Source organism: Chenopodium quinoa, unplaced genomic scaffold, assembly GCF_001683475.1.
Source record: "Chenopodium quinoa cultivar QQ74 unplaced genomic scaffold, ASM168347v1, whole genome shotgun sequence".
In the NCBI taxonomy this organism is placed as follows: Eukaryota; Viridiplantae; Streptophyta; class Magnoliopsida; order Caryophyllales; family Amaranthaceae; genus Chenopodium; species Chenopodium quinoa.
The window spans coordinates 2,578,620-2,603,795 of record NW_018742817.1 but is presented as its reverse complement, the minus strand read 5'-3'; the positions used below and the strand labels follow the sequence as shown (position 1 = coordinate 2,603,795).

The following is a 25,176-nucleotide window of genomic DNA, read 5'->3' as shown; positions in this document are numbered from 1 at the left end:
ATTATATTGTCAATGTCCACATAATGCTTGATAAAAAAAAGAAAAAGAAAAAAAAACAAATTATTTGTGTCATACAAGTACTCAAGCATATGATTTCGTTAATTAATAAGCTAACAATTAAAGAACTTCATTATATTAGTTAGTTGCTTCACTCCACTTTCTGTCTGCTACCACAACTTTCGTAAGAAGAGATAGAAAGTCCCTGAAAGTCATGAAAGTCAATATATAAGATATGTATTATTTACTACTAGCAAAAAGTAATCCTCGAAAATTATTGAAGTATATCAAAATTATGTACTTTGTTCATATCTATATATAGACCTTACAAAATATGCAAAAGAAAATACTGTTCTTATGAACAGTTCTTTGTGGTGCTTACAAAGACACCCCTACATTTAATGAATTGCCGAAATTGCCCTTGCTTAGCTTTGTGCATTTGCTTGCCATCTGTATTGGAGAATACAGCTGTTTCTTCAGGCCTTAGCTTCCTTTGACTTCCAGCTAAGGTGGGTTGAAGCTTGGCTGCTCTTTCTCATTTCCTCAACTCATTCACCGACTTCATTCGCTCTCTGCCAGAAACCTAGAGAGAGAAACCTTCGACTCCTTCAGCAATCACCGATCATCCATTCGATGATGATTATGGGGCTTCGGTTCTTCTTTGGGGTAAGATCTTTATCCTTTTTATAAGCATCTAATATCAATTTGACAATCTAGGGTATAACTATAATTTTATACAAGTCCACTAATCCTTTTTTGTGCTATGTTTTTTTTGGTAATTCTTCTTGATTAATAATCTGAATTTCGATTGAGAAACCGAAGGTAATTCTTCTTAATTAATTTTCTAAATTTCGATTAAAAAATCGAACTGTTTCTTGATGAAGAAGTGCTGATGGAATTTCTCGAACTTTGATGGAATTTCTGGTTGTTCTTCTTGGAAGTATAAAGATACTATTTCATATACTTCCTCTGTTTTCTTTTATGTGCAGGATGAACAGCCTTGCCCCCAACATTAATGTTTGGTACGAACTGGAAATTATGAGGTTTTTTTACATAGTCAAAAAAAACCTGACCTTCTTCTCAAGGTTCGCAAACTCTAATCCTTAACTCTACGATTTTATTGCTTTCTTGCTGTGATTGAGTTCGTCTTTGATCTTATGTTAGCATTTATTTGCTTTGATTTAAGATTAAATGTGTCAAATTATCAAGTTAATTTCCTCTAATTCTCTACTATTGCATGTTTGAAATGGGTTTTTTTTTTTTCTTTTTATTTTGCGGGTTGCTAATTCTTCTTTGCGTAATTTGTGTGTTAATTTTTCCCCTTCGTTCTGAGAATTATACATGGAGATTAGTTTTTTTTTTCCTTTTTTCTTTTAGTGAAAAGGATGATATTTGGTGGCTTGGATATTAACTTGAGTCATGAGAATGAATAAGGTTTAGTGGATTAGTTATGTGGACATTGTCATGGAGTATGAAATTTTAGGCTGCTTACATGAGAAGTTTGGGGTAGGTGACCACCTTTTTGGTCTGTGTTAAGTGTATTTCTTTGTTGGTTGTAAGGAGGATGGGGTGGGGTGGTTTGGGGGTGGGGGTGGATGGTGACCGTAAGGAGAAGGGGGGTTCTACACCAGGTCAATTGGCTCACTTATTAGGTTGCAAATGGTAGCTACCTGAATCGGTGGAAATTGACAGTCGAATCGCCTCTTTGTATAGCACTAATGTGCATAAAGTGTTGTCTCTGAGGAAATGATTAGTGTGACAGGTGGTTATGATGTAGCAGCAGCAACAATTAACATAGCATTAATCTCTTTTCTATAGCATTCCAATTATTCTTTCTAATTTTGTTTAATTTGGGTTGTAAATTCAATTTTAGGATTCGGATAATCTCAGAGAAGCTCTCAAGTACTCTGCTCAAATGCTTACGGAGCTCCAAAACTCTAAACTTTCTTCTCCTCATAAGTATATCGAACCGTGTGAGTAATTTCTTGCTTTTATGATTTTTTACAGATGTTTATAATAATAAAAAAAAAATTCTGATTTTTTAATATGTGTTTTGGAAGCTATGAGAGCTTTCAACGAATTAAGGAAGCTGGAATGGTTCTTTAAGGATGAGAGCAGGCATGGCTTTTCAGATTTTGATCTTTACGAACTTGTTCAACATGGTAGCAACGTGCTACGGAGGCTGTAAGTTTTAATCTGCAATCTCAATTTCATAGTTAATCTGAGTTGGTGAGCTTTGTTTTGACGAATGGTTTGGGGAGTTCTCTGATTGGTGAACCTTGGCAACTTCTGGTAATCGTTTGATCCAATTGTGGATGCTATTTCCTTTCCTTAGTATACGTTACACATACTATTAGGCTATATGCTCACTGATCAGGGGTTTTTTGTGGCTGGATAATAAGCCTTAACCTGATGTTTATTTGGTTTTACACTCGTGGTTGGAATTTGGAATTAAGATTTTAGGTGTTCTTGGTTCTTGTGCGTCTTGTTTCTGAATTAGCACCTAAACCGTTGCATTCAACTTATTGATTTGCTTACAAAGCAAAGTTTTTTTTTCAATTATGATAGATTCTTTGTTTTCCTTCCCTTTTTCTATCAAAGGCATGAAGGATATTCACATATTTTGTCAAGCTTCACTCTGAATTTTGGACTTTGACACCTTACTGCATATTGTTCTGAGTAAATTTCTTGCTCAATAACCCAAAATGAATCTCTAATCGGCGCTTTTCTTGTTTTGTTGAGAGCTAAAGGTGAGACCTTTGCAGAAGTAAGCTCCACCCTTTTCATTCTATCATTATTGTAATTAATTAATGGGTGTTAATTTTGAGATTATGTAATCTAAGGTTAATTACGATTTATTCTGAAAGGATGGGATTAGTTCACAAAGACCTAGGTTTTGATTTTATGGAATTAGCAATTTTAGGATTTTTTAAAAACAGGCAGTAAAATGACAACTTAAAATTATGGGTTTTGGGAATTTGGTTGAAATTCCATATTTTCAATTGGCCTTTGACTTTAAAAATAAATGTTGATGTTGCTGATTTTAAATTGATGAATGTATGTATATTCACCTCGTTTTGATCTACAGGTTTCCCAAAATGAGAAAGTACGAGGCATTGCTCGTCTCAAAGAGGAGCCTCCCCCGGCGCTGTGTTTTGCTGTAAGTACTGTGCAGGGAGGGGGCGTGGTGGTTCAGATAGACAGCAGGTTCCGGTATGTGAGAAGTGCAAGAAGGTGGGACACGAGACCACCAAGTGTTGGTCCGATAAAATCTGCAATTTCTGTAAAAAAAAAAGGGGGCATGAAGAGAACCGTTGCTATGATAAATATGGCTGGCCGGAAGGGACTGCTGGCAGTCGGGGGGGGGGGGGGGGCAGCCTTCGGCAGGTCGTGGCGGTCCCGTGAAGGCTAATGCGGTTGCAAGTGGTGGCTCGAACTCAGAGGACACAAGTTCTTTTGCTTCGGGTCCGTTTTTGGGTTTATTTGTTCGATTGTTTTTTGATTTTTAATGGGTTTATTTGTTCTAATTAATTTCGTTTTTTGGGTTGAATTTTAGTGCCTTCTTCGATTGTGTGGTGGTTTTTTTTGGGTTGAATTTGAGTGATTTATGTTTTTTGGGTCGATTTTTTATATTGTTAGTAGCATTATTGTCTGATTTGTAACAGAATTGTTGATCTCCAGGTACAATTCTATCTCCCCTTTCTCTTTCTTGTTCTAATTGATTCTATTTTCATCTAACCTTTAATATGAATGTATGTGTTTTTTTGGTTTTGTTTTGTTTATTTCTCCTCTATTTTCCTTCTTCTTTTTTTTTCTCATCCTGCAGTTTCTCTGTTTTTTTCTTCTAAAATAGGCGGAAGGAGTAAGACGGAGCAAGGTTTGGTGGATTCGAGTTTGAGCTGAAGAAACTCAGATATTATTGCATGGTCAATTTGTTTTTAATTTATTTATTTAATTTCTAGAATGTAATGATTTATTTATGATCTGTGCTGTGATTTGTGTGTTATTGTTGATGGTTGTTTGTGTTTTGTGGAATTGATGGAATTTTAATTTGATTGAGAAAGAAGCTCGGTTAATGTTAGGCGTTTTTTTTTTTTTTTTTTTTTTTTTTTGTCAAATCTGAAGTGTTTTTAGTAAATTGGTAAATAAATTGGTGAGAGTTTTGAGTGGTAATTTTACACATTGATGAAGTGTTTTGTTGTTCAAGAATTTTAGGTAATGCTTAAATTAGGTTTTATTTGTACCATTATTGTTAAATTCGGTTTGAAATTTTGTGTTCTTTTGTAAGAGTGATGTATGATGTGGTGGAGACTCGATCTCCTTAGATTAACTCCCAATCAAATGTGGATCATGTCACCACGTGGCTTAGCTTGTTATTATTTAGGGACAGAGGAAGTAGTTTTATATTACTTGTTATAGTGGTATATGAATTTGTCGGGCAGCAGAATAGAGGTAATACTAAAATACAGCTTATTGGTAGATGGTGTCCTGATTAGCCGATTATTGAGTAATGACTGAAATGTATGGCATGTTTGTTTTATTTTTTTGATTACCGGAATGCAATTTTTGATGAAGTGTATGGTATGCTACATTTTTACAGGTCAGGAAACATTGCTGCAGAGATGTCGAGAGCTGGAAAACATCCAAGATACAAGCAATAGATAGTGCTAATCTAGATCAGATTTGTAAGATGTGTTCTATTTAAGCTCCCTTGCCAGATTATCAAGAATATTGAGTCATTAAAGAACTCATAATTATACATCAAAAAATTTTGTTGATCTTAAATTAGTGTCACAGTTTCTAAATTTAAATGTTTTGCTAACTACTTGGGGGTGTTAAATGTTGAGTAATCTAACCATGGAATACATCTCTATTTTAAATAAATAAGGATAATTTGCAAATTACCACCCAAAAATAGTATCAATTTCTAAATAACCACCCAATTAAAATTTTATTTTAAATTACCACCCATTAAATTAAAAAAAACGCTCAGATTACCACCCATTTTGTTTTTCCGGTGGAATTTCCGTCAGTGGGCCCCACTTTTTTTATTTTTTTCCTTTTTTTTCTTCTATTTTCTGGCTCTCTCACTCTCTCTCCCCGATTTCACTCTTCTTCTTCCTACCTTCTTCCTTTCTTCTTCCCAACCACCACCCCCACCATTGAATATCAACCCTTCCCTTCCCCCATTGATTCCGGCAGCCTGAATCCCTGTTCGGCAACCCCTCCCCCTGACATCCCTTTTCCAGCCAACCTCTCCCTCTTCCCCTTTCTTTCAGCCGTTCCAGCAGCCCTCCCCCCAGCCATGCCTCACCCTATAAAAACCCGAATTCTATATCAAAACCCATCGAGTACAAATCGAAACCCAGAATTCCAAATCAAGTCTTATAGTATGATCGCTTGAATTTTTGATGAAATCATTGAGTTCTTCAGGAAGTTCCCTTCTTGATCTTGCAAAACCCTAATCAAATTGGGGGTAAATTCTAGGGTATTGAAGATCGAAGATTTCCTGCAAATGGAGGGAAATTGAAACAGAGAGAGAAAGAGGGAAGAGGGTCGGGTTTTCGATGGTTTTGGGCAAAATTCGTCCCGACGCCCACAAGATTCGCTACGAAAACCACTCCAAACACCCCGAAACCCAAAAATCGGCGGTGGGGTAAGGGTTTTCGATGGTTTTGAGCAAGGTTTTCTGGTTTTGCGTGATGGTGGGTATGGGTTTCTGGGTTTCTGAGCAAAGTGGGGGAGATTGGGGTGAGGGAGCAATGGTGGGGGTGGTGGTTGGGAAGAAGAAAGGAAGAAGGTAGGAAGAAGAAGAGTGAAATCGGGGAGAGAGAGTGAGAAAGCCAGAAAAAAAAGGAAAAAAATAAAAAAAGTGGGGCCCACTGACGGAAATTCCACCGGAATTGCTAAATGGGTGGTCATCTTAGTGTTTTTTTAAATTAGTGGGTGGTATTTTAAATTTTTTTTTTTGGGTGGTTATGTCGAAATAGGCATATTTTGTGGGTGGTAATTTGCAAATTTTCCAATAAATAATGACCATGAGGGTTTTTAAAATTATTGCTTTTTTCTTTAAAATAAATGGATGATTTTTTTTTCAACTTATGAGAAATAATTAGGGGTTTTTAAAGTTTTGGATGATCTATTGTAATGGTGTGCTCTATATATTTCTCGATTATTAATTCTCTCTCAATTTATGTGTCCGAAAATCATTTTGGTTAAATGTCGAATAAGTTATTCGGTAAAGATTTTGGGAATCATATTCGCCGTCAAGAGTTTACGTTTTAGTCAAAATTGACATAAAATTAACAAAAAAAAACTTTATTTTGCGTGTGAAAAATTGGCTCATACCATAAATTGTTCTATACATTAAGAGTTAGAGGGAAGGTAAGGGTGATAAATTCATAAATATAAGTTTAAAATTGGCTTTAAGAAAGTAGGAAATTTTTCTAAAATTGAGAAAAATATTAATTAGAGAAATCATAAAACTGAATAGAAGTAGGAATCCTAATTAGAGAAATCATAAAGCTGAAAGGAAGCAGATACAGAGTAAGCAAGAATCTAGAAGAAGATTTCAATAATTAGATCTCAACAAACTCCTTTCATAAAAAAAATGTTGTGATTAACCCTACATGGATTCGTGACAATTATGAGGAACTCAATTAATCAAAAACACCTTTTATAATGAAAATTTCAACGTTGTGTTTTTAATTATGTTTATACAACCATAGTAATAGATACCTTTAGAAAAAGAGATGGTGGAATTGAAGCAAAGGAGAGAGGGAGAGAGAGAGAAAGCAAAGGAGATGAGAATAAAAACAATGCGTTGAGGGAGGGAGGGAGGGAGAAGTTGAGAGAGAAAGAGGGGAAATGTGTGAAAGGAAGATGCTTTGAGAGTTGGAAGGTCAAGAGAGAGGAAAGAGAGAGCATTAGAGAAAAAAGGTCAGGGAGAGAGGAGCCGAGAGAAGAGAAAGAGATAGAGAACGAAGAGCTAGAAAGAACTTAAGAGATAGAGGATGAGAGTGAGAGAAGGAGGGTCAGGAAAGAGAAATAGACGGGGATTAGAAGAGAGACAAATATATCGATAAAAATAGTAAGAGATAAAGTGAAACTGATAAAGAGAGAGGGGGGCTAAAAGAATGAGCGGGATAAAGAGAAGTCGGGTGAGATAGAAGGGCTAGGGGGAGAGTAAGGCTAGGGGGGAGGGAGCAAATACAGCCTATTAATTTTCACAACTTTTAGAGGATGGAACAAGGACAAGAAAGATTAGGAAACAAGAGTGAGAGAAAGAGTTTAGGTCAATAAAATAAGGAATGAGTGAGAGAGGAGCAAGTCGACCAATAACTTTCAAATCCATAGAAAAAGAATAATTAAGACAAGGCAAGGGGAAAAGAAAAGGAAAAAGAGAGAATGACAATATAGGGCAACAAAGAAATGAAAAGGTTGGACTTGTTCCTCTATCACTTGCTTCTTACCACCCTTTTCAAATTATCCTCTTTTTCCACTCATTTCCAATTGACTCTACTGTTCGAAACTAATAAGACACTTTGTAGAAAACGAGTGAGTAGTTATACTCTACTTAATACTTTAGAGATACATATTTAATTAACTACCAAATTCTAGATAACTTTACTTATTAAATTTGTTTTTCCATAGATATTTCTCCATAGCAACTTTATCACTACTCCTTGTTACTACTTGCTATTACAAAACCCGAATATAGCCATGAATATCACAAAAACCAAACACAACTTAACCACGAATTTTATTTATCTTGCCGTCGGGGAGGGGGCACAGAAGAGAGAGAGAGAGAGAGAGAGAGAGAGAGAGAGAGAGAGAGAGAGAGACGGTCACTCAATAAGTGCAAATTTGTGCTAAAAGAGGAGAGCGCATCCTAGGAGAGGAGAGGCCTTGCTAGGAGTGGAGAGAACGGCTGGAAGAGAGAGAGGGAAGAGAGAGAGAGAGAGAGAGAGGGTAGGCTAAGAGAGGAGATATGGAAAAGAGAGAGAGAGAGAAAGAGAGAGAGAGAGAGAGTAATTCAATAAGTGCAATTAAGTGCTAAGAGAGGAGAGAGCATCCTAGGAGAGGAGAGACCTTGGTAGGAGTGGAGAGAACGGCTGGAAGAGAGAGAGAGAGAGAGGGCAGACTAAGAGAGAAGAGTTAGAGCATGCTAGGAGAGGAAAGGTTTTGGGAAAGAGAATAAAAGGAGAGGAAAAAGGGTCGGGAGAAGAGAGAGAGAACAAGGGGTAGGAAGAGAAAGAAAGAGAGAAAGGCAAGGGTCGAAAGAGAAACAAGGGTCAGAAGAGAAAGAGAGAGAAATAGATAGAGTGATAGAGAGAGAGAGAGAGAGAGAGAGAGAGAGCGGGGGGGGGGGGGGAGAGAGAGAGAGAAGCCAAGAAAGATAAAAGGGTCAGGGGGATCGATTATAAACTTTAGTACTAGCTAAAGTTTTCAATAGAAAAACAACATTATACACATAGTCACTCGAAATTTTTTTTATCTTAAAGAGTCTCACTAACAACAATACAATTCTTTCATATCTTTTACGTTTAATCCATTTTACATAACCTTAACCTTTAATATTGCATTTTTTTATTACTACTCATTATTATCACAATCATTTTAATACAAAGCTATTCTAAAATTTTTTAAGTAATAAGAAATTGTATTGCGTTTTAAAATATATAATGCCGTTCTAGATTACCAAACTTTTAATAATTGTTTATTCATAGATATATGTCCATAGAAACTTTTTCACTACTTAGCTTATTACTACTTACAAATTCATGTATCCTTTCTATTAAAAAACCCGAACACAACCGCGAATATCACAAAAAAAGAACACAATCACGAATTGTACTTATCTTGCCGTCGGGGGGGCACGCGCAACGCGCGTGCTCCAACGACTAGTAAACTCAAAAAGTTAGACAATTAGTTATAAGCATAAACAAAAAAAATATTAATTTTGACAAAGAGCTTACAGATTCAAGAAGAGACATTGGGTCTCTTTGATTTTGCTTCTTCTTTGCTGGAGAGATCAATAGGACCTTGTACAAGAGAGTTTTGTTTGCCGAAATTCCAATGAGAGAGCACATAATGATGATGAGTATGGCTGCCCAAAGAACTTTTGGGGATATAACAGTATAGACCCCAGTCATAAATGCCAATATAGTGGAATAAAATGCTACCATGAGTAACACCATGCTTCGATCAATCAATATCAAAGATTTACTCGAATCTTGATGAACCATGGACCATACAAGGCAAATCAACACCAGAATGGAAGTACACATGGCCAATGTATTCGATATCAAAAACACCAAAAAAAACAACCTTCTTAGCTAGAAGTGCTTCCCCAGTTTCTTGTTTTAATCCGCCCGGGAGAGTAAAACCTGCAGTGAATGTAATGGTGGCTAATAGGGCCGCAACCACAAACAGTGAATTTCGTACTTCTAACAAATTGGTCTTACGTTGGAAGTACGATGTTTTTATCCAAGGATCAAAACCGATTCTTTGGCACATTTTTTCCTGCAACAATGGTTTGTAATAAAATAAGTGAATACTACATAAATTGTACGTGATTTATTTTTTGTGACAAGATTATTCATGTTGTTAACGCATGTTTGAAAGGTAATTACGACATATCTTTTAAGTTTACAACAATTTTACTTGTATCTGTATGTTATATTATATCTTGACTAAGCTTAATTTATAAATGGATTTTTTGAAAATAACCACCTAATATTGTTGTTATTTTAGTAATTACCACCTATAGGTTTTATTTTTTATTTTTTTGCTATTTTACAACCTACTATTTTTAAAAACATGAAATTTCTCACCAGATTTCCCAAGCCCTCATACATGACATCATCATGCCTTCTTCTTCCTTGATTTTCATGTTCAATGATTTTTTGTTCAGTATAAGTAAAAATCAGATTACGGAAAAGCATTTAGTGGTCTATTTAACATAATCCAAGCTCAAACGAACATAATTAAGTCACTAATTTGTGTCAATTGTATTTTGTTGTTCTTCATTTAGGGTTTATCCCAAATTTAGGGAAATTTTCAAACTGAGATAATTTTTCAAATTAAACATACATTGATTTACTCTATATAAAACTAATATATATGCTCAATTTAGGATTATAAACCATAATTTAGAAAAAAAAAATTAGATTTTAAAATATCTCTAAAATACATATGAACCCTAATTTTCCATATCAACAATTAGTAATAATTTTCATTACAATAATATCATTTCGATACTAATTGAAGACATGATACGTTAAATTGATGCATACTAGTCCCAATTTCATAAAGTAATCACTAAGTAATAAACTATTAATTTCATTTCAAAAACCTAAATGATGAACACATCTTATAGTTAGCCCCAATTCTATAAATTAGGTACGTAAGTTAGTGGTTTGTTTGCATAAAAATCGAAGAACAAGGTTAGAAAAAGGAATGAAATTGAAAAAATCCATCGATGGATCCCACAATGACGTCATGTAGGCAATCAGGTGGGGAATTTTCATTTAAAAAAAAAATTGTGGGTGATAATTACTACAACACCAACAATTGTAGGTGGTAATTGTCAAAAAATTATTTATAATCTTTTCTTTAGGAAATGGATGCCCAAGAACGTGAATATATTTGGTCACTACATCTAGTAAAAAATGTATATCTAAATGATTTTAGCAAAGAGGAACTGTTTATATAGAAAACAATTACTAAACTTCATCCTAAGATGACAAACAATTTAGTCACCTAGTCATCACTTATGACAATATATTTATGGTAAAAAAAACAATTATATTATAAACCTTGAAATTTTTTGGAAAGAAAGCATACCCATGTGTTGTCATCGTTGCATACTTTTGCCAGCAAATCCGTCGCACTTTTTTGGTCTTTGTCTTTGATGTTACAATCTATCTTCTCTATATTGAGTAATGTTTCCGCTAAAAGTTTTTTGTGATTTTGTAGTGCTTTGTGTAAAGGAGTTGCCCCTTTTGAATCTTGAAGATTGATTAGATCTTTCATGTATGGAATCCTGAGAAATTCTTCATACTCTGTTAAGCTTGTGAGTTGTATATGATGCAAAGGAGAATCCTTATATTCAATACAAAGATCTCGAAATGCTCCTGGGTTATGGTTGATGAAAGCACAAAGAGTTGCAACATCACCTTTCTCACAAGCTTTGATCCAAGTCATGGGCGCTCTATTAAACACAGAAGGATCTTTTTTCAGCACAACATTTATAAACCATGAAGAACCAACTTCATATGCTGTATCCCAAGGTGATTGTTCATTGTTATCCTGTTCGGTGATGAGTTCCGATGCTTCATCAACTAGCCATGCACCGAACTCCTCATCTGCAATCATATATATTTTAAAGAACTAATAAGAATCATATGGCGTATCTGCACTTAATAAATTATCATTTCCTTTGAATTCTTTTGATAAACGAAAGCTACTAATTATACCTTTAAATTAGATATACAAAATATAAATATTGTGAAATATATGTGTAAACACAAATTTTAAATATGCAAAATATAGACTCGAAATAAATAAAACAAAATGTTAGTTTTATTAAATTGGTATTTTGGGTACAATCGTAATTTGTTTGGGTTTTTGAGAGGCTTTCTCCTCTCCTTCCTTCAAATTAAATGAAATAGAGAACCTCTATTTATTGAGTGAGACACCCCTAGGATTAGGATTTTATGTGTATTGGATGTTGGGCTTGACAATAAAACCAAATTAAAATGAGCTGATTAATATATTCACCAAAATTAATTCACTTCAATTAAATGTCAAATAACCAATGAGTCAATAATTTGACCTTTGGCTCACATATTGTCCAATATGACACTTAATTAAAATTTTCATGCATAAATATATATATATATATATATATATATATATATATATATATATATATATATATATATATATATATATATATATATATATTTGCTAAATCATGCCTACAATATGAAACTAACTAAATAAGATTGTCTTGTTATTTAGTTCTAATAACATGTTTGTTATTCAACAATTAATAAATACGTAATGGAAATTGTATAATATAAAGACAAAATAAAAATACAAGTCTATAACATCTGAAATTTGTGGCAGAAAAACATTTAGTTAAACAGCACGGTATATATCATATGCATTTATTTGGTAAAATACTAAAATTATATGTCACATTATTACTGGCTAAAAATTATTTTATGGAGAAAGGAAAAAGTAATGTGGATCTATAAACATTTAAGTGAGTGCATAAAAGAGGAACAAATTTTACCTGTTAATCTTGTAGCAAGATGTAATATATTCCGGCCCGTTGAAGAGCAATTTTTTGTGTAGCAAGAAACAAAGTAGAGTGCTCTGGCTTGTAATAATCTAGTAATGTATCAATATTGTTTGGGTCCAATTTAGTCCAATTGGGCCTAGGCATTAAATGATCCAATTAAAAGCCCAAGGTCAAGGTTCAACTCTCCAATTGTGCTAAAGTCAAAGGTCAGCCCTCAAAGCAAGCCAATTGGGCTAAGGCCCAACCTCTCCATGTATGAAGAGGTATAAAAGCCATCAATATTCATACATTCAGGTATTGATTCATAGATTCCCATACATTCTCATATATTCAAGCAAAGCCTCAAGCAACTAATTCTCTTGCATAGTGTTCTCTTTCTACACATTGTACTGACTTTAGCATCGGAGGGGCCTTCCTCGGCAACACCCCCGAGGCTAGTTTACGTGTGTTTACTGTGCAGGAAACCTTCGGCCCAACATAACTTGGACCGAATCCAGTCTTCTCCGTTTCAGCGGACCTTCGGCAAGGTCCCATTGTTTTCACCCGAAACAATTTGGCGCTGTCTGTGGGGAGGACTTTCAAAAATCTTTAAGCCAAATTTCTAACCAAGATCATCTTGCAATTATCTTAGTAGCAATGGCTAAGAACCGCAAGAGCAAAAGCCTCCGTCAAGGAGCGGGCGAAAAGCCTAAAACCCCCACACCATCACCCTCGCCGGACCGGAACTCTCCCAAGGGTGCCAGCTCGGGGGGAGGATCATACAAGGAGGAACCTTTCAGCTCATTCAGCTCCTGCTGAACTTGGGAAGCCTTTGTCTGAGCCTGGGCCACTTCTACTTTTTTGGCCATCAGTTGATCCTCAGCCTCATGGAGATTAGCTCTCTGAGCTTCAGCAGCAGCAGCAGCCTCTGAGAGTTGGACATCCCTGGCCTGGAGCAGCTCTTCAGCAGCCATTCGGCTGGCTTCAAGAGCTTCTAGTCGTTGCTGCACTTCAGCTTGTGCAGCAGCTCCTTCCTGAATACGGCTCTCAACGACAGCCTTGAATTTGGAGACGTCCACTCCCATGTGCTCCTGGAGGAATTTTTCCCCTTCCATCAGTGGGGGAAAAACTTCTTTCTCCATAGCGTCGCAGAAGGTTTTGAGGGCTTCAGCAGCTTTTTTCTCGTACTCCTCACCCTTCTGCTGCTTCTCTTCAGCTGCTGCTTGCTTCAGCTTAGCAAGCTTTAATTCCTCCTCAGCTACCTTCTTGTCGTGCTCGGCAGCATCTACCCTATCTTGTAGGGTATCTATCAGCTCTACAGTGAGAGTCTGATTGTGCACGAACTGAAAACAGGAGCACAAGTGTTAAAAAATAAAAGTAAATAAAAATAGAGCTGAATTTTAGAGGAAATAAAGGCAAGGAAAATCACCTGCATCATCAGCAGTTGGTTAGACCTGGCTGGGTCAGGAACTGATCTGCTGGATTCGCCCATCCCAACAGTGGCCTTCAGCGACCAGATTCTTGCCCTATCTACTTCGGACATGCCAGCGAAATTGCCGAAGTAGGCTGCAGCACCTTCACGGTTCTGACCCCATATGAGGTCCCAGATGTGATCTGGGATTGGAATTCGGGGGGCCGAGAAACCCATTTCTCCAGATTGCAGAGTCTGGAAGGAGGGAAAGGATGACGATGGAGCTTGTTTAGCTTTGGATGGCTCAGCATCATCCTTCTCAGAAGAGTCAATTACTATGACCTCTTCTTCTTCAGGGGTGAGGACGAAAGCCTCAACCTCTCTTGCAATGTCTGCCGTGAAACCCTCAGCACTGGGCATCACGGCATCCTTATTTTTGTGCTCAGCAGCACTCTCCTGAATTTCTTCTTGGACCCCTCCCTTAGATTCGGGAGTTCTCTGATCCACCTCCATCTCAGGAGGTGGCGGAGGGGTCTTTTGAGGTGATTGGGGTGGTGGCCGGGGAACCCTCGGCGATCCATTGCCTTCCTCGGGTTCCCTTATTTCAACGCCGATGGTCATCGGCCTCCGCTGAAAGTCGTGAGGGCCGATGATGGCCATTCTTCGGCGCCTTTTCTGAAGAGGCTGCTCGTCCATGTCTGAGTCTGAAGACTCTTCTTGTATTTGGTCTTCGGGACGAACAGGGGCTTTCCCTTCTCTGTGTCTGTTACTCTCTTCAGACTGTAATAGACAGGGGGGAGGAAGAATGTGAGTAAAAAAAAAAAAAGAAAAAAGAAGAAAGACAAAGTTAAGTCTGAAAGCTCACCGAGGTCTTCAGCAAAGCCTCGTCTTCTTCAGCTGCCCTAGCTGCAGCTTCTTCTTCAGCAGCTCTGGAGGACCCTTCTCCTCCTTCGCAAGCTTCGAGAACCCGTGCAACCTCTTCGGCTGTACGGGCAGCTTCAGCTTCTTCGTCCAGCAGCTGAAACCAGGGGTCTCTCTTCTTCCACCAAGGCTTCTGCCTCTGATACAGAGCAACAACCTCAATTTGGAAGTGGGAAGAGTCTAGATGAACTTCCCTATGCCTCGGTTCAGTGATAGACGGGGCCCGATCAGTTACAACTCGTTCTCGGTTGACACCAAGACGAGCATAGTTAATGCCAACGTTGGTCTCGTCCCGCTCTGAAAAAGAGAAGGGGAAAGGTCAGTTCAGATAGGTTGGCACAGCATAAAAAAGCGAAGCGAGAGAAGAAAAAGAGATAATTAAAAAGCCTCGGCCCCAGCCGAAGAAGCTTACCATCCTTAAACTTTCGGCTGAGGCCAACAACTGCTAGCATGTTCTCTTGGAAAACATAATGCGTATCGGGGAGCCAAGTCTCCGGGATATGCTGCATTCGACCGCTGCCCCCCCGGTTCGGCAGCTTGCCGAAGATATGTTGTTGATCAAGGTTCGGATCCGGTCCGTTATCTGCGGGGGGACCTAGACTTCCCATGTCGGGATCAGGCTCAGCAAGGTACCGGGGAGCGCTGAAGACGCAAGGGTGGCCCGGATCTGTGGGTGCCCTAACCCAAATCCATTGACCTCTCCAGTCCTTGTCTGAAGAGTCGTTCGGCCACATGGTTAGGTACTGGGGCCGGGACTCAATCCGGTACCACCCAGAACCATGGCTTCCGTGCCCACTTTGAATATTTGGCACTAGCCGATGAAGCTTTTTGAAGCAGTGCAAGTTCGGCACATACTTGAAGAACTTGCAGACCCATAAGTATGTCATCACCCTTCGGATGCTGGTGGGAGTTAACTGACATAGGGAGATATTGTAATGGATCAGCAAGTCTCAGACGAATACGTCCAAAGGGAACCTCAGCCCGTACTGAAGCTGTCTTGTGTACACCCCCACATACCCCGGGGGTGGACGATGGATTCTATCGGATGCCGCGGGCATTCGGCACCAATACCCATCAGCTTCAAAAATGCCGTAATGCAACTCAATTTGCTCGGCAAACCGATATTGTTCGGCATTCTCCACCCACCATGAGTAGGGGCGGTTCTTTATCATGGCCGAAGCTACTTCGGCATTCTCCCACTCTGAAAACCCGGGGAGGATATCCCAAAGGACAGCGGGAACTTCATCGTCCCGTCCAGAAGCGCTCGGCCCCTCCGTTCTCTGAGGAGGAGCCGAGGAAATTGGAGTCGCCCTAATCCCTTCAGCAGGGTCAGACTCTGGCCTTTGTCCATTCCAGGTCCCAATCCTGTTCCTAGGATCGGGAATTGGCCTTGCTCTTCTTGGAGCACGGGCTCTACCTCTAACTCCTCTTGCCATTGATTATTTCGAAGAAAAAAGTCGAAAAAAAAAGGGAAGGAGTTCGAATTCGAAGAAAAATAAACTGAAATCAAAGGAATTTACCTTAATCTGAAGCGAAAGTTGCCGATTTACGAGTTCGTAGTGGCAAGTCTCAGTTTCTAAGCTTAATGCTCGGGGAATTTGCGAAGTTTTGATGCGGGTTCTTGGTTTCTCTCGAGAATTCTGGGTTTGTGTTGGTGAATAAGTGAGGAGAGATGACGCGCCTTTGTTTATATCTCCAGGAATGGGATACGGGGAGTCCCCGTTTCAATTTCTCTTAAATACCCCACTAAGTAACCGTTAAACACACGATCTTGCGATTAAACTGCCCATTATCCGTCCAACTTCCACCATCATCCGCCTTAACCGTTGTTATCTCATTAATTACGGTTTAAATTCAAATTTTTGGATTAATTAAATCATTTACTTCCCTCCTTTTCTGAATTAAATCAAACCCGACCCGTCATCCTTCCAAATCGGGTCTGGGGGGCAAGTTGTTTGGGTCCAATTTAGTCCAATTGGGCCTAGGCATTAAATGATCCAATTAAAAGCCCAAGGTCAAGGTTCAACTCTCCAATTGTGCTAAAGTCAAAGGTCAGCCCTCAAAGCAAGCCAATTAGGCTAAGGCCCAACCTCTCCATGTATGAAGAGGTATAAAAGCCATCAATATTCATACATTCAGGTATTGATTCATAGATTCCCATACATTCTCATATATTCAAGCAAAGCCTCAAGCAACTAATTCTCTTGCATAGTGTTCTCTTTCTACACATTGTACTGACTTTAGCATCGGAGGGGCCTTCCTCGGCAACACCCCCGAGGGTAGTTTACGTGTGTTTACTGTGCAGGAAACCTTCGGCCCAACATAACTTGGACCGAATCCAGTCTTCTTCGTTTCAGCGGGCCTTCGGCAAGGTCCCATTGTTTTCACCCGAAACAAATATTACTATCTCTAAGTAGTGACAATATGTACAATGCAAGATCTTCACGATTTTTGTGTAACGACAAGTGCAGAGGTCCTTTATTTTCTTTATTTTTTTCAAACCATGGAAATTGTTGAATCTCAAATAATTCCCAATTAAGAAAATTTTCTTTGTAGGCTTCAACAAGTAGTCGTACAATGTACTTTGTTGCTTTATGAGTTGTAGCAACAAGAAAAGGATTATTTAGCTCATTATAATCCTTAGCATCAATAAGTTTGATGAACAAAACTTTCCACTTAGTCTCTAGTATGAATTTAAATAACCACTCTTGGTCGCTTTTTATCCAACTGTGAATTACGGTGGATCCTTCTCTATTAACTCCTTTGATTAACTCGGGATGCCCATCAATTAATTGTGCGCAAAAGCTTTCTGTGTAAAAGAAAATATTGTAATTACAAAAAATAGTCGTTTATAAATAAACAATTTATGTAACAGAAGCCAATAAGAAAGCATATAAAAACTATTCTGTCCGTTACATTATTACCTTTTAGCAATATTAATCAATAAATACTGTACGTTCTCACATAAATTACTATGTGTCAATGAATATAAAAGTCATTAAAGTAAAGTATTTCATTTGTATTAGAATTTATCACATCAAAATTTCCAATTCAATAAACAAAAGGAAATAAAAAGATGAGTCATACAAATTTGTCCAAAAAAATATTTAATTTGGTTGTGCTTTTAAGTAAATAATTAAAATATAGTCGTGTGGGATCACCCTCTCTCTATCTTCATAGTGTACAATTTTTATTTTTACCCCATTCTATACACAGAGTACAAGTTTTGACCAAATATTTTTAATAATATATACATGCATGTGAATTTGATTATGTAAAATATTGTTGACTTGGTTACAAATATGCATACTTTTACAATATCAACTTTAGTATTTTTTTTCAAATGGACTATATAATATATTGATTGTTAAAGTTGTGCGATTACAAGTGTTCCAATAAAGTGATGCATTTTAAAATGGAGGGAATATAATTTCCTTACAGAATAGATGTATTAGGTTAACAAAATCATTAAATACAAAAATAAATTAATGCATCATGAATAGACATATAAATAATTAAGTATGACTGGTTGAAAGAGAATAGACTTATAATGGGTGATTAAATTAAAAGTTGATTGGATATTACTACTAGTCAATCTACGCCACTTGCTTAATATACAAATTAATACTGGTGATCATCAAGGATGCACGGACACGCCAAAAATCTGAAGAGTCCGAGTCGACACGCGTGTCGGACACGGACACGGATGAGACACGGGGCGACACGTGTCCGACACGCAGAAAACCGTGTCCGATTTTTTTTAACCGTTTTTGATTTTTGGACACGGGCCGTGTCTTGGGCTGACACGGGCCGTTTTGGTATGGACACGCGAAATACCTAAATTCCTATGCTTTGCCTCTCTACCTCTTTCCAAGTTTCCAGTTCTCAAACTCTCAATCCTCTCATCCTCTCAAGTCTCAACTGAACCCCTTGCTGCTCACTTGCTCAGTCGCCGACTTGTAGGTCTCACCGTACCGCCGACTTGCTGTCTCCGTCACCGCCACTCGCCTCCTTGCCGGTTGTCAGGGTTGCTGGCCTGGCCCTTGCTGCTCGTGGCCTTCATCTCTCATTGTTGCGGGGGTTGCTGGAGTTGCTGGCCTGGCCCTTGTTGTTCGCCTGCTCGTCCTCAGCCACCACCTATCACTCCACCGCCCACCTTGTCGCCCGTCGTCCGTGTCAGCCACCAGGTATGGTTCTTCTCTACTTTTTTTTTTTAAAATTCAATTAAAGTTCTGAATATGAATCCTTGGATGTCGAGAAGTGAGAGAATGTCGGTGAGAATGGAGTCTGGGAGAGAACTTAATCGGTCTTCATTTTCTGAGTCTCCGCCATTGTTGTCTTTAATGGAGCTCAATTTCAGCCTTTTCGTGCTTATTTCTTGGTGTTCTGCCATTCAACAATTGAGCTCCATTGTTATCTTTAATGGAGCTCAATTTCTGCCATTCAACAATTGCTGTGATTCTGAAGTGAATTCGAGTAATGCTAATTTGGGGAATTTTTTAGGGTTTTAATCAGTGTAAGTGTGTAAGAACTTCTGATTTTCTGAAATTCAATTGCTTCAATAATTCAATTTGTTGTTCGTCGTCAGCCAGACAACCACCGCCCACCACCGTGTTTTGACAGTTTTGTTGATTACTTGATGAGATGTTTGATTTTGTGTTATGTTTCTAGTTTTGTTTGATTACTTGAAGAGTACTATTAAGACATGTCTGGTTTGATGGTTTCTTGATATGTATCCGACTATGTCCGTACACTTTGTTCATTTACTTGTTTAATTAAAATTGTGTGTTTTGAGGCTAATTATTTAGTGTTTTATTGAATTAGTTGTCAAATTCTCGTTTTTTTAATATATTATATGCCTTGTTATACGCCGTACCCGTGTCCCCTATTTTAGGATTGCCGTTTTCCCGTGTCCGTATCGTGTCCGTGTCCGTGTCCGTATCCGTTTCCGTGCATCCTAGGTGATCATACACATATGCTACAGTAGAGTATAACAAAAAAAATGACAAAGATAAGTAGAGTCACCTGTGCATAATGGCGCAAGTTGCAAAACATTCAGCTTCTGATCATTACTAAGAAGTTGAGTCCAACCTTTTTTATCCACTATCTTCAATATCTCTTTGGCAACTTCATGGCATTCATTCTCGATAGCCAAGAACAAAACATTCTTCTCACATGTAATAACTATATTTTCATCCACTGATAAGATATAATTTGCCATCGCTTCATTCTTATGGATTATAGCCAACGAAAAAGGTGTATCTTGATGGCAGTTTTGCACTAACAAAGGATGTATATTGTTTGAAACGATCAATGAATTGTTTGTGTAAACATCTATGAGCAACTCAATTATTTTCTTTGCATCTTGTTCACAAGGGGTATATTCAGCCAAAGTGTGTAATGGATTATCACCATATATGTTTGTAGAAGATAACAAGTCTCTGAAAACAACATTTACATCTGGGATGATATCCTTACTTTCCAGAAGAATTTTAAATGGCCACATTTTACAATTATACGACCACGAATGGAATGCGGAATTTCCGGATATAGTTTTACGTTTAAGTAACTTTGGCTCTCTCTGAAGTAAATGTCGAAAAGATTTCTTCTGATCCCTCTATAATCACAAAAGGTATTCAAAGATTATCCTTATGTAATATGTACACATGTTACAATTTTTTTTAATAATCCTAACTTTCAATTATTATTATTCTAGAATAATCCGAAATTCGAATGTGTTTTCTTCTAAACGGCTTAAAATAATTAACAAAAGTCAACAATGTTATACAAGGTTCCCTAGCTAACACGTCTCAAGCCGTGATAGGTCCCAAAAATAATGAGTATAAAAAAAACATAAAATGCCCTCCGCTCCCCCATCGAACCACCCTAGCTCGGTCTTCCTTCCCCCTTAACGACCCACCGCCCCCTCCCCTACAGTCGCCCCTCCTCCTTCCCCCGAACTCCCACCACCCTTCCCCGTAACCCCTCCCTCCCTTAAAAGCCCCCACCCCTGAAATTCCCCACCGCCCCTAGTATATGTGGTATGTACATTCAAAAGTTCCTACATTGATCTTTTTCTTTAATGCCTTTATGCGATTTCAATTTCCTTAGTATTTCTAATTACTTTCTAATCTCTTTGTTTTAAATGTTAATCATGTTTAGCTTTTATATTCTGTTTTGTTAGCCTAGTGTTTACTATGTTTAATGAGTAGATCCATCCTTGACCAAGGGGATGGTGATGGTTCAGCTTGGATCTTGAGCATGTTAGGGGTTGAGAATAGGGTTTTTTTTTATTTTTTTTTATTTTTTTATTTTTTTTTATTATTGAGTGGCCAATCAATTTTTGTAATTAGGTGAGTTGAGCTTAATCATGGCAATAATGTAATTTAGTGAGAGTGTGAGACTCATTGGATGATTTATTCTTTTTCATTTGTCTTGTTTCATAGTTGATTTTATGACGGTAGTGTAATCTTTTGTGTATGAGAATGCAATTGTCCCTAGTATGTGGTTGGATTGTGCTTGTAATCATTGATCATGAATTGTTTAGTTCACATTTCTTTCCCATTCCTAAACCCTTGACATTGCTTGAGTGAATAGCTTTAATTGATACATTTCCTTCGTGCTTGTTAGACTTGATTCCCTCTTCGTCATTCATAGTCTTGCCTATTGTTCAGTTTTCCCTCTAGATTTTCTGAGCTAGATAATTGTTGATAGTGATTTGTGGTGCTTAGTAGAGCTGTTCATGGACGGGTCAACCCTCTAAGACCGCCCAACCCTGCCCGCAAATTAAGCGGGCTTGGACAACTATTTTGGAAAAAAATTGAAGATTTGGGAGGGCTAGGCCATGCCCGTTAACATAAATAGGCGGACATGGATAAGACCACTGGCGGACCTACGTTGGAGTAAGGGGTAGCACGTCTACCCCTAAAAAAAAAAATTTAAAACTGCTACATCATTGTTTATGTATAAATTTTTATCATGTATATATTTACAATATACTCCGCGCTGCTCTACGGTTGGGAAACAATTGAAGTGTGATATATCCTTTTTGATGCCTGGCAGGTAGGGGTTCGATACCTTTAGCAACAACTTTAATTTAATGAATTTATTTATTTATTTATTTATTTTTTACTTTTTTATTAGAAAGCATTTTACATAGTCTTCATTTTTTTACTTTTAAAAAAAGAAAACTAGCATTCTAAACTAGAATACTTCGTTCCTCTATTCATAGAAATTCTTCCCATTTCATGCATAGCTTGTTTTTCAATGCTCGTATTTGACAACTAATTTATTTAAAATTATTTTAGTAACAATATTTATGAAAATTTACGTTGAAATGTAAATTAAAAAAATAGCATGTGATAATTTTTTTTCCTTATATCCAATGCTTACCATATAAAACTTTGACCGATAGATAATACAGAGTATTATAATTCATGGAACATAGGGAGTACTTTTTAATTTGATTGTAGTACATTGAAAACTAGATATAAATTATTGGTAAAAATTAAAAAATATAAATGTGAATAAATGTTAAAATTGTTAATTATTACTCCCACCGTCTTGAAAAATTCAGTATAATTAGCACATATGCCGATAAAAATGTTTAAAAATTAGGCATGCACTTAATAATAAATAAAGGGATATATAGATTATGTAAATAACCTTTTGTTGTTATCTTAATTAGTATATATTTAGTGTATATCTTCCCAAGTTTAGCTTAAGCTTAACTTAGAAGTCTTTGTATTGGGTATATAAACTAATCTTTATTTGATGAATGAGAAGTTGCGGCAAACATTTCCCACATTCTTCTATATATATGGTATCAAGACAACGCATTATTTAAAAGTTAACCGGTTTAACCCAATTTATCCGGGTCAATCTCAATAATTTATTAATTATGCTATCTAATTCGTACTTAGATTGCGTCGTTCTATCCCTAGAAAGAAATCCTGGATCCGCCACTGGATAAGACAATATGTACCGGGAGCTAGCCCGCCCGACCCGTCTATTTAAAAAATTAATAGTTTAATAATTTTTTAGTTAGTTGATTACGTAGCATATATTAGAAAATAAATACAAAGAGACTATATTGGACTCCATGCTTTTATTAGCTACAACTAATTATTTCAATTTTGTATTTTATTATTATAATAAATAAGTTCATTCTTTTGTATTTTTCACTAACATATGTCACAAGTTAAATATGTTTTTTCCTAGTATCATTAGTGCTCAAGAAATTTTTAAGATTACTTAATCAAAATAATATTAACATAAGTAAATGATAAAAAAAATTAATTAGTTTTAGATATATGTAAAACAAATCTTTAGGACTGTGAGCCCGCGGGCAAGCCCGACCCATTAGTAGAGCGGGATTGATCAATTTATTAAGCCCACATAAAATGGCTCGGGTTAGGTCAATAAGCCCATTGGACAAAAAATGAAGTATAGGCCCGACCCGTTTCCCGTCCAAGCTCGCAAACGATCACCTCTAGTGCTTAGGTCCTTCTTGTGGTTTGACCCTATCTTATTATTTGACTTGTTTAGTGATTGTTTAGTTTTAGTTTACAAAATAGATTTAGAGTGAATAGTGACAACCTATATATTCCTTTATCAACGACCCGGGTCAAATCTAGATATAGTATAAACTAGGCTAGCTAAGCTTCGGTGAACTAGGTGTAGCTTAGTCAGATAAAATATCATATATTATTGATAGGAATGGTGTCCTTCGAACAAGTGTACTATTCTAGTAGAGGGTTCGAAATTATTAAAAAGCTAATTATTCACCAAGGTCAAGTTATCAAAATGCCTAGCTAGAGGCCGCTTCTGATCAATATAATTAATATTACAGCTTAATCTTGACTGAACCCTATGGGCTGCAACCAATCAAGTGACGATCCGTGAGGACGAATTAATCCGAAAGGAATTAATTAGTCATTAGAGTATTATGAGCATAGATGTTGGATATCGAGCTAGGAACGTCGAGACCGAGCATCACAAGTCAAGTCAGATTAATAAGACGAAGAGACAGTTATAAAAATCAAGCAATCAACAAGTACTAAATACCCCTAGCATCGGAATGCCCCCATCAAATCGAGTGCTACGGGCATGGCTGTTAGCATGGGCGTCGCACCAAGCCGAGGTTGCAAGCAACGCTGGCTGGTGCGGTGCGGAGCATCCAATGCTAGCATGCGCATGCTACCCCGCCAGCAACGCTACCAAGCCAGCAACATGTTAGTCCTTGCTAGCTGCTTCTAACGAGACGTGCATCACCTCGAGCCCAACAGCCCTTAAGTGTGCAAGGCTTGATGGGCTGAGGCAGCAACCCCGCGCCAAGGCCTGTAGGCCAAGCCAAGGGAGCCAGGCGCCAGTGTGGCAGCCTAAGGCTGGTTCCGGCCAGATGGCACACGGGGATATGGGGGTCGTGCATGTGGCGGTTAGTGAGGGAAGCTTAGGGAGAAAGGGATTTTGTCCCCTCCTCTTGTGGTCCTCACCTATTCCTTCTCTTGCTATGCCACTTGTTGATTCTTGATTGCATTGCCTTTTTCTTTTGATGTTTTATTTAAATTTAAATTAAGAAAGGGGTTTTTACCATCTCTCCACATTAATAGAAGATAGGAATGTTCATGGGATTTCTATATAAATACTAAGCTTCATGATTTGAGAAAACCCACTTTTTCAGTTGAGAGCTTGAAAGGATCACCAAAAGCGTGAACATTTTCGCTCGTAATAATCTAAGTTCTTTGTGGTGAAGCCCCACCTAAGATTCGGGGTAGGGGCCGTAAGGGCCGTGCTTGAGGGTGGACTTCGTAGGTGGTTCTCGCACTTGTGAAACTAGCTTTTCAAGTACGAGCTCTATAAGAAGCGAATCCTGGGGTCGGGTTAATTATGTTAATTAATATGCTTATACTTAGTTGCATTTATTTATGTTCGGGTCCTGGGGTCAGGTTTTGTTTCCGCTTGGTGTTGGACATTACGAAACCCAACAGTGGTATCGGAGCCTCGCTTATTAAATTTTTGTAACTGTTTTTTCAAGGTGATTTAAATGGCTTTAAATTTATGATTATGCTAGCTAGTAATTAGATTAGAAGCTCGTTTTATTTATTTTAAGCTCGATTTTAAATCGAATTTTGGCTCCAGAACCTAGATTTCGACCAAAGACTAGTGAATTTTTGGTGGAATCGATATTCTGGAACACTTTTAATCCTTTTAGGTTTGTCAAGAAGCCAAATTCTGCTTGGAAACACCGTTTTCGAGGATTTTTTCGTTTTATTGAAAATTTTTAAATCTTTAAGCCTTGTTTGTTAAATGACATATTAATTGCTCTTTATATGTGTGGTTACTATAATTAACCTACTACATATATAAGCCTATTTTGAGCATTATTATCAAGTTATAATTAGTGCCCAAGTAGTTGGCTATTTTTTCACAAATTGCAAATTAATTGCTTTATGTGTGAAAAAGTTTGTGTTTGAAGCTTTAAAAGTATTAAAGTTCTAATCTTTAATTATTTTAAGTGATGGGAACTTTATATATTATTAGATTCTATATTTTT

The 25,176-nt window shown here is 37.4% G+C and overlaps 2 protein-coding genes across 6 annotated transcripts; one reads left to right on the top strand and one right to left on the bottom strand.

The window, feature by feature from the left end:
- The first annotated feature begins 391 nt into the window (after positions 1–391).
- LOC110725951 lies at positions 392–4,819 on the top strand. Of its 5 annotated transcripts, none has more exons than XR_002512269.1 (6): positions 392–819; positions 987–1,082; positions 1,871–1,970; positions 2,058–2,181; positions 3,086–3,462; positions 3,851–4,819. XR_002512269.1 is itself a non-coding variant. In XM_021905426.1 (4 exons), the coding sequence occupies exons 1-4, from the start codon at positions 910–912 to the stop codon at positions 3,159–3,161; spliced, it is 471 nt and encodes a 156-aa protein (XP_021761118.1). In that variant the 5' UTR covers positions 826–909; the 3' UTR covers positions 3,162–4,819. The 5 variants fall into 5 exon arrangements, 1 of the variants encoding a protein (XP_021761118.1); XR_002512270.1 differs by having other exon boundaries at positions 397–819; positions 3,086–3,923; positions 4,598–4,819; XR_002512267.1 differs by having other exon boundaries at positions 398–819; positions 3,086–4,819.
- A 4,403-nt stretch (positions 4,820–9,222) lies between these two features.
- LOC110725998 lies at positions 9,223–20,127 on the bottom strand. The gene is made up of 3 exons (XM_021905473.1): positions 19,647–20,127; positions 10,846–11,366; positions 9,223–9,522 (listed from the first exon to the last, which is right to left on the bottom strand). Exons 1-3 carry the CDS (start codon positions 20,125–20,127, stop codon positions 9,223–9,225), a joined length of 1,302 nt encoding a protein of 433 aa, XP_021761165.1.
- Between the last annotated feature and the right edge of the window lie 5,049 nt (positions 20,128–25,176).

What these genes read in the sequence shown, in the direction of transcription:
- LOC110725998 (XM_021905473.1), bottom strand. Translation starts at nt 20,127, where the DNA reads ATGTGGCCATTTAAAATTCTTCTGGAAAGTAAGGATATCATCCCAGAT. An exon ending in ACTTGCGCCATTATGCACAG is followed by an intron (nt 11,367 to 19,646) that starts GTGACTCTACTT and finishes ATATGATTGCAG; the next exon opens with ATGAGGAGTTCGGTGCATGG. An exon ending in GCAACGATGACAACACATGG is followed by an intron (nt 9,523 to 10,845) that starts GTATGCTTTCTT and finishes CCATTGTTGCAG; the next exon opens with GAAAAAATGTGCCAAAGAAT.
- LOC110725951 (XM_021905426.1), top strand. Translation starts at nt 910, where the DNA reads ATGGAATTTCTGGTTGTTCTTCTTGGAAGTATAAAGATACTATTTCAT. An exon ending in AACCTGACCTTCTTCTCAAG is followed by an intron (nt 1,083 to 1,870) that starts GTTCGCAAACTC and finishes ATTCAATTTTAG; the next exon opens with GATTCGGATAATCTCAGAGA. An exon ending in AGCAACGTGCTACGGAGGCT is followed by an intron (nt 2,182 to 3,085) that starts GTAAGTTTTAAT and finishes TTTGATCTACAG; the next exon opens with GTTTCCCAAAATGAGAAAGT.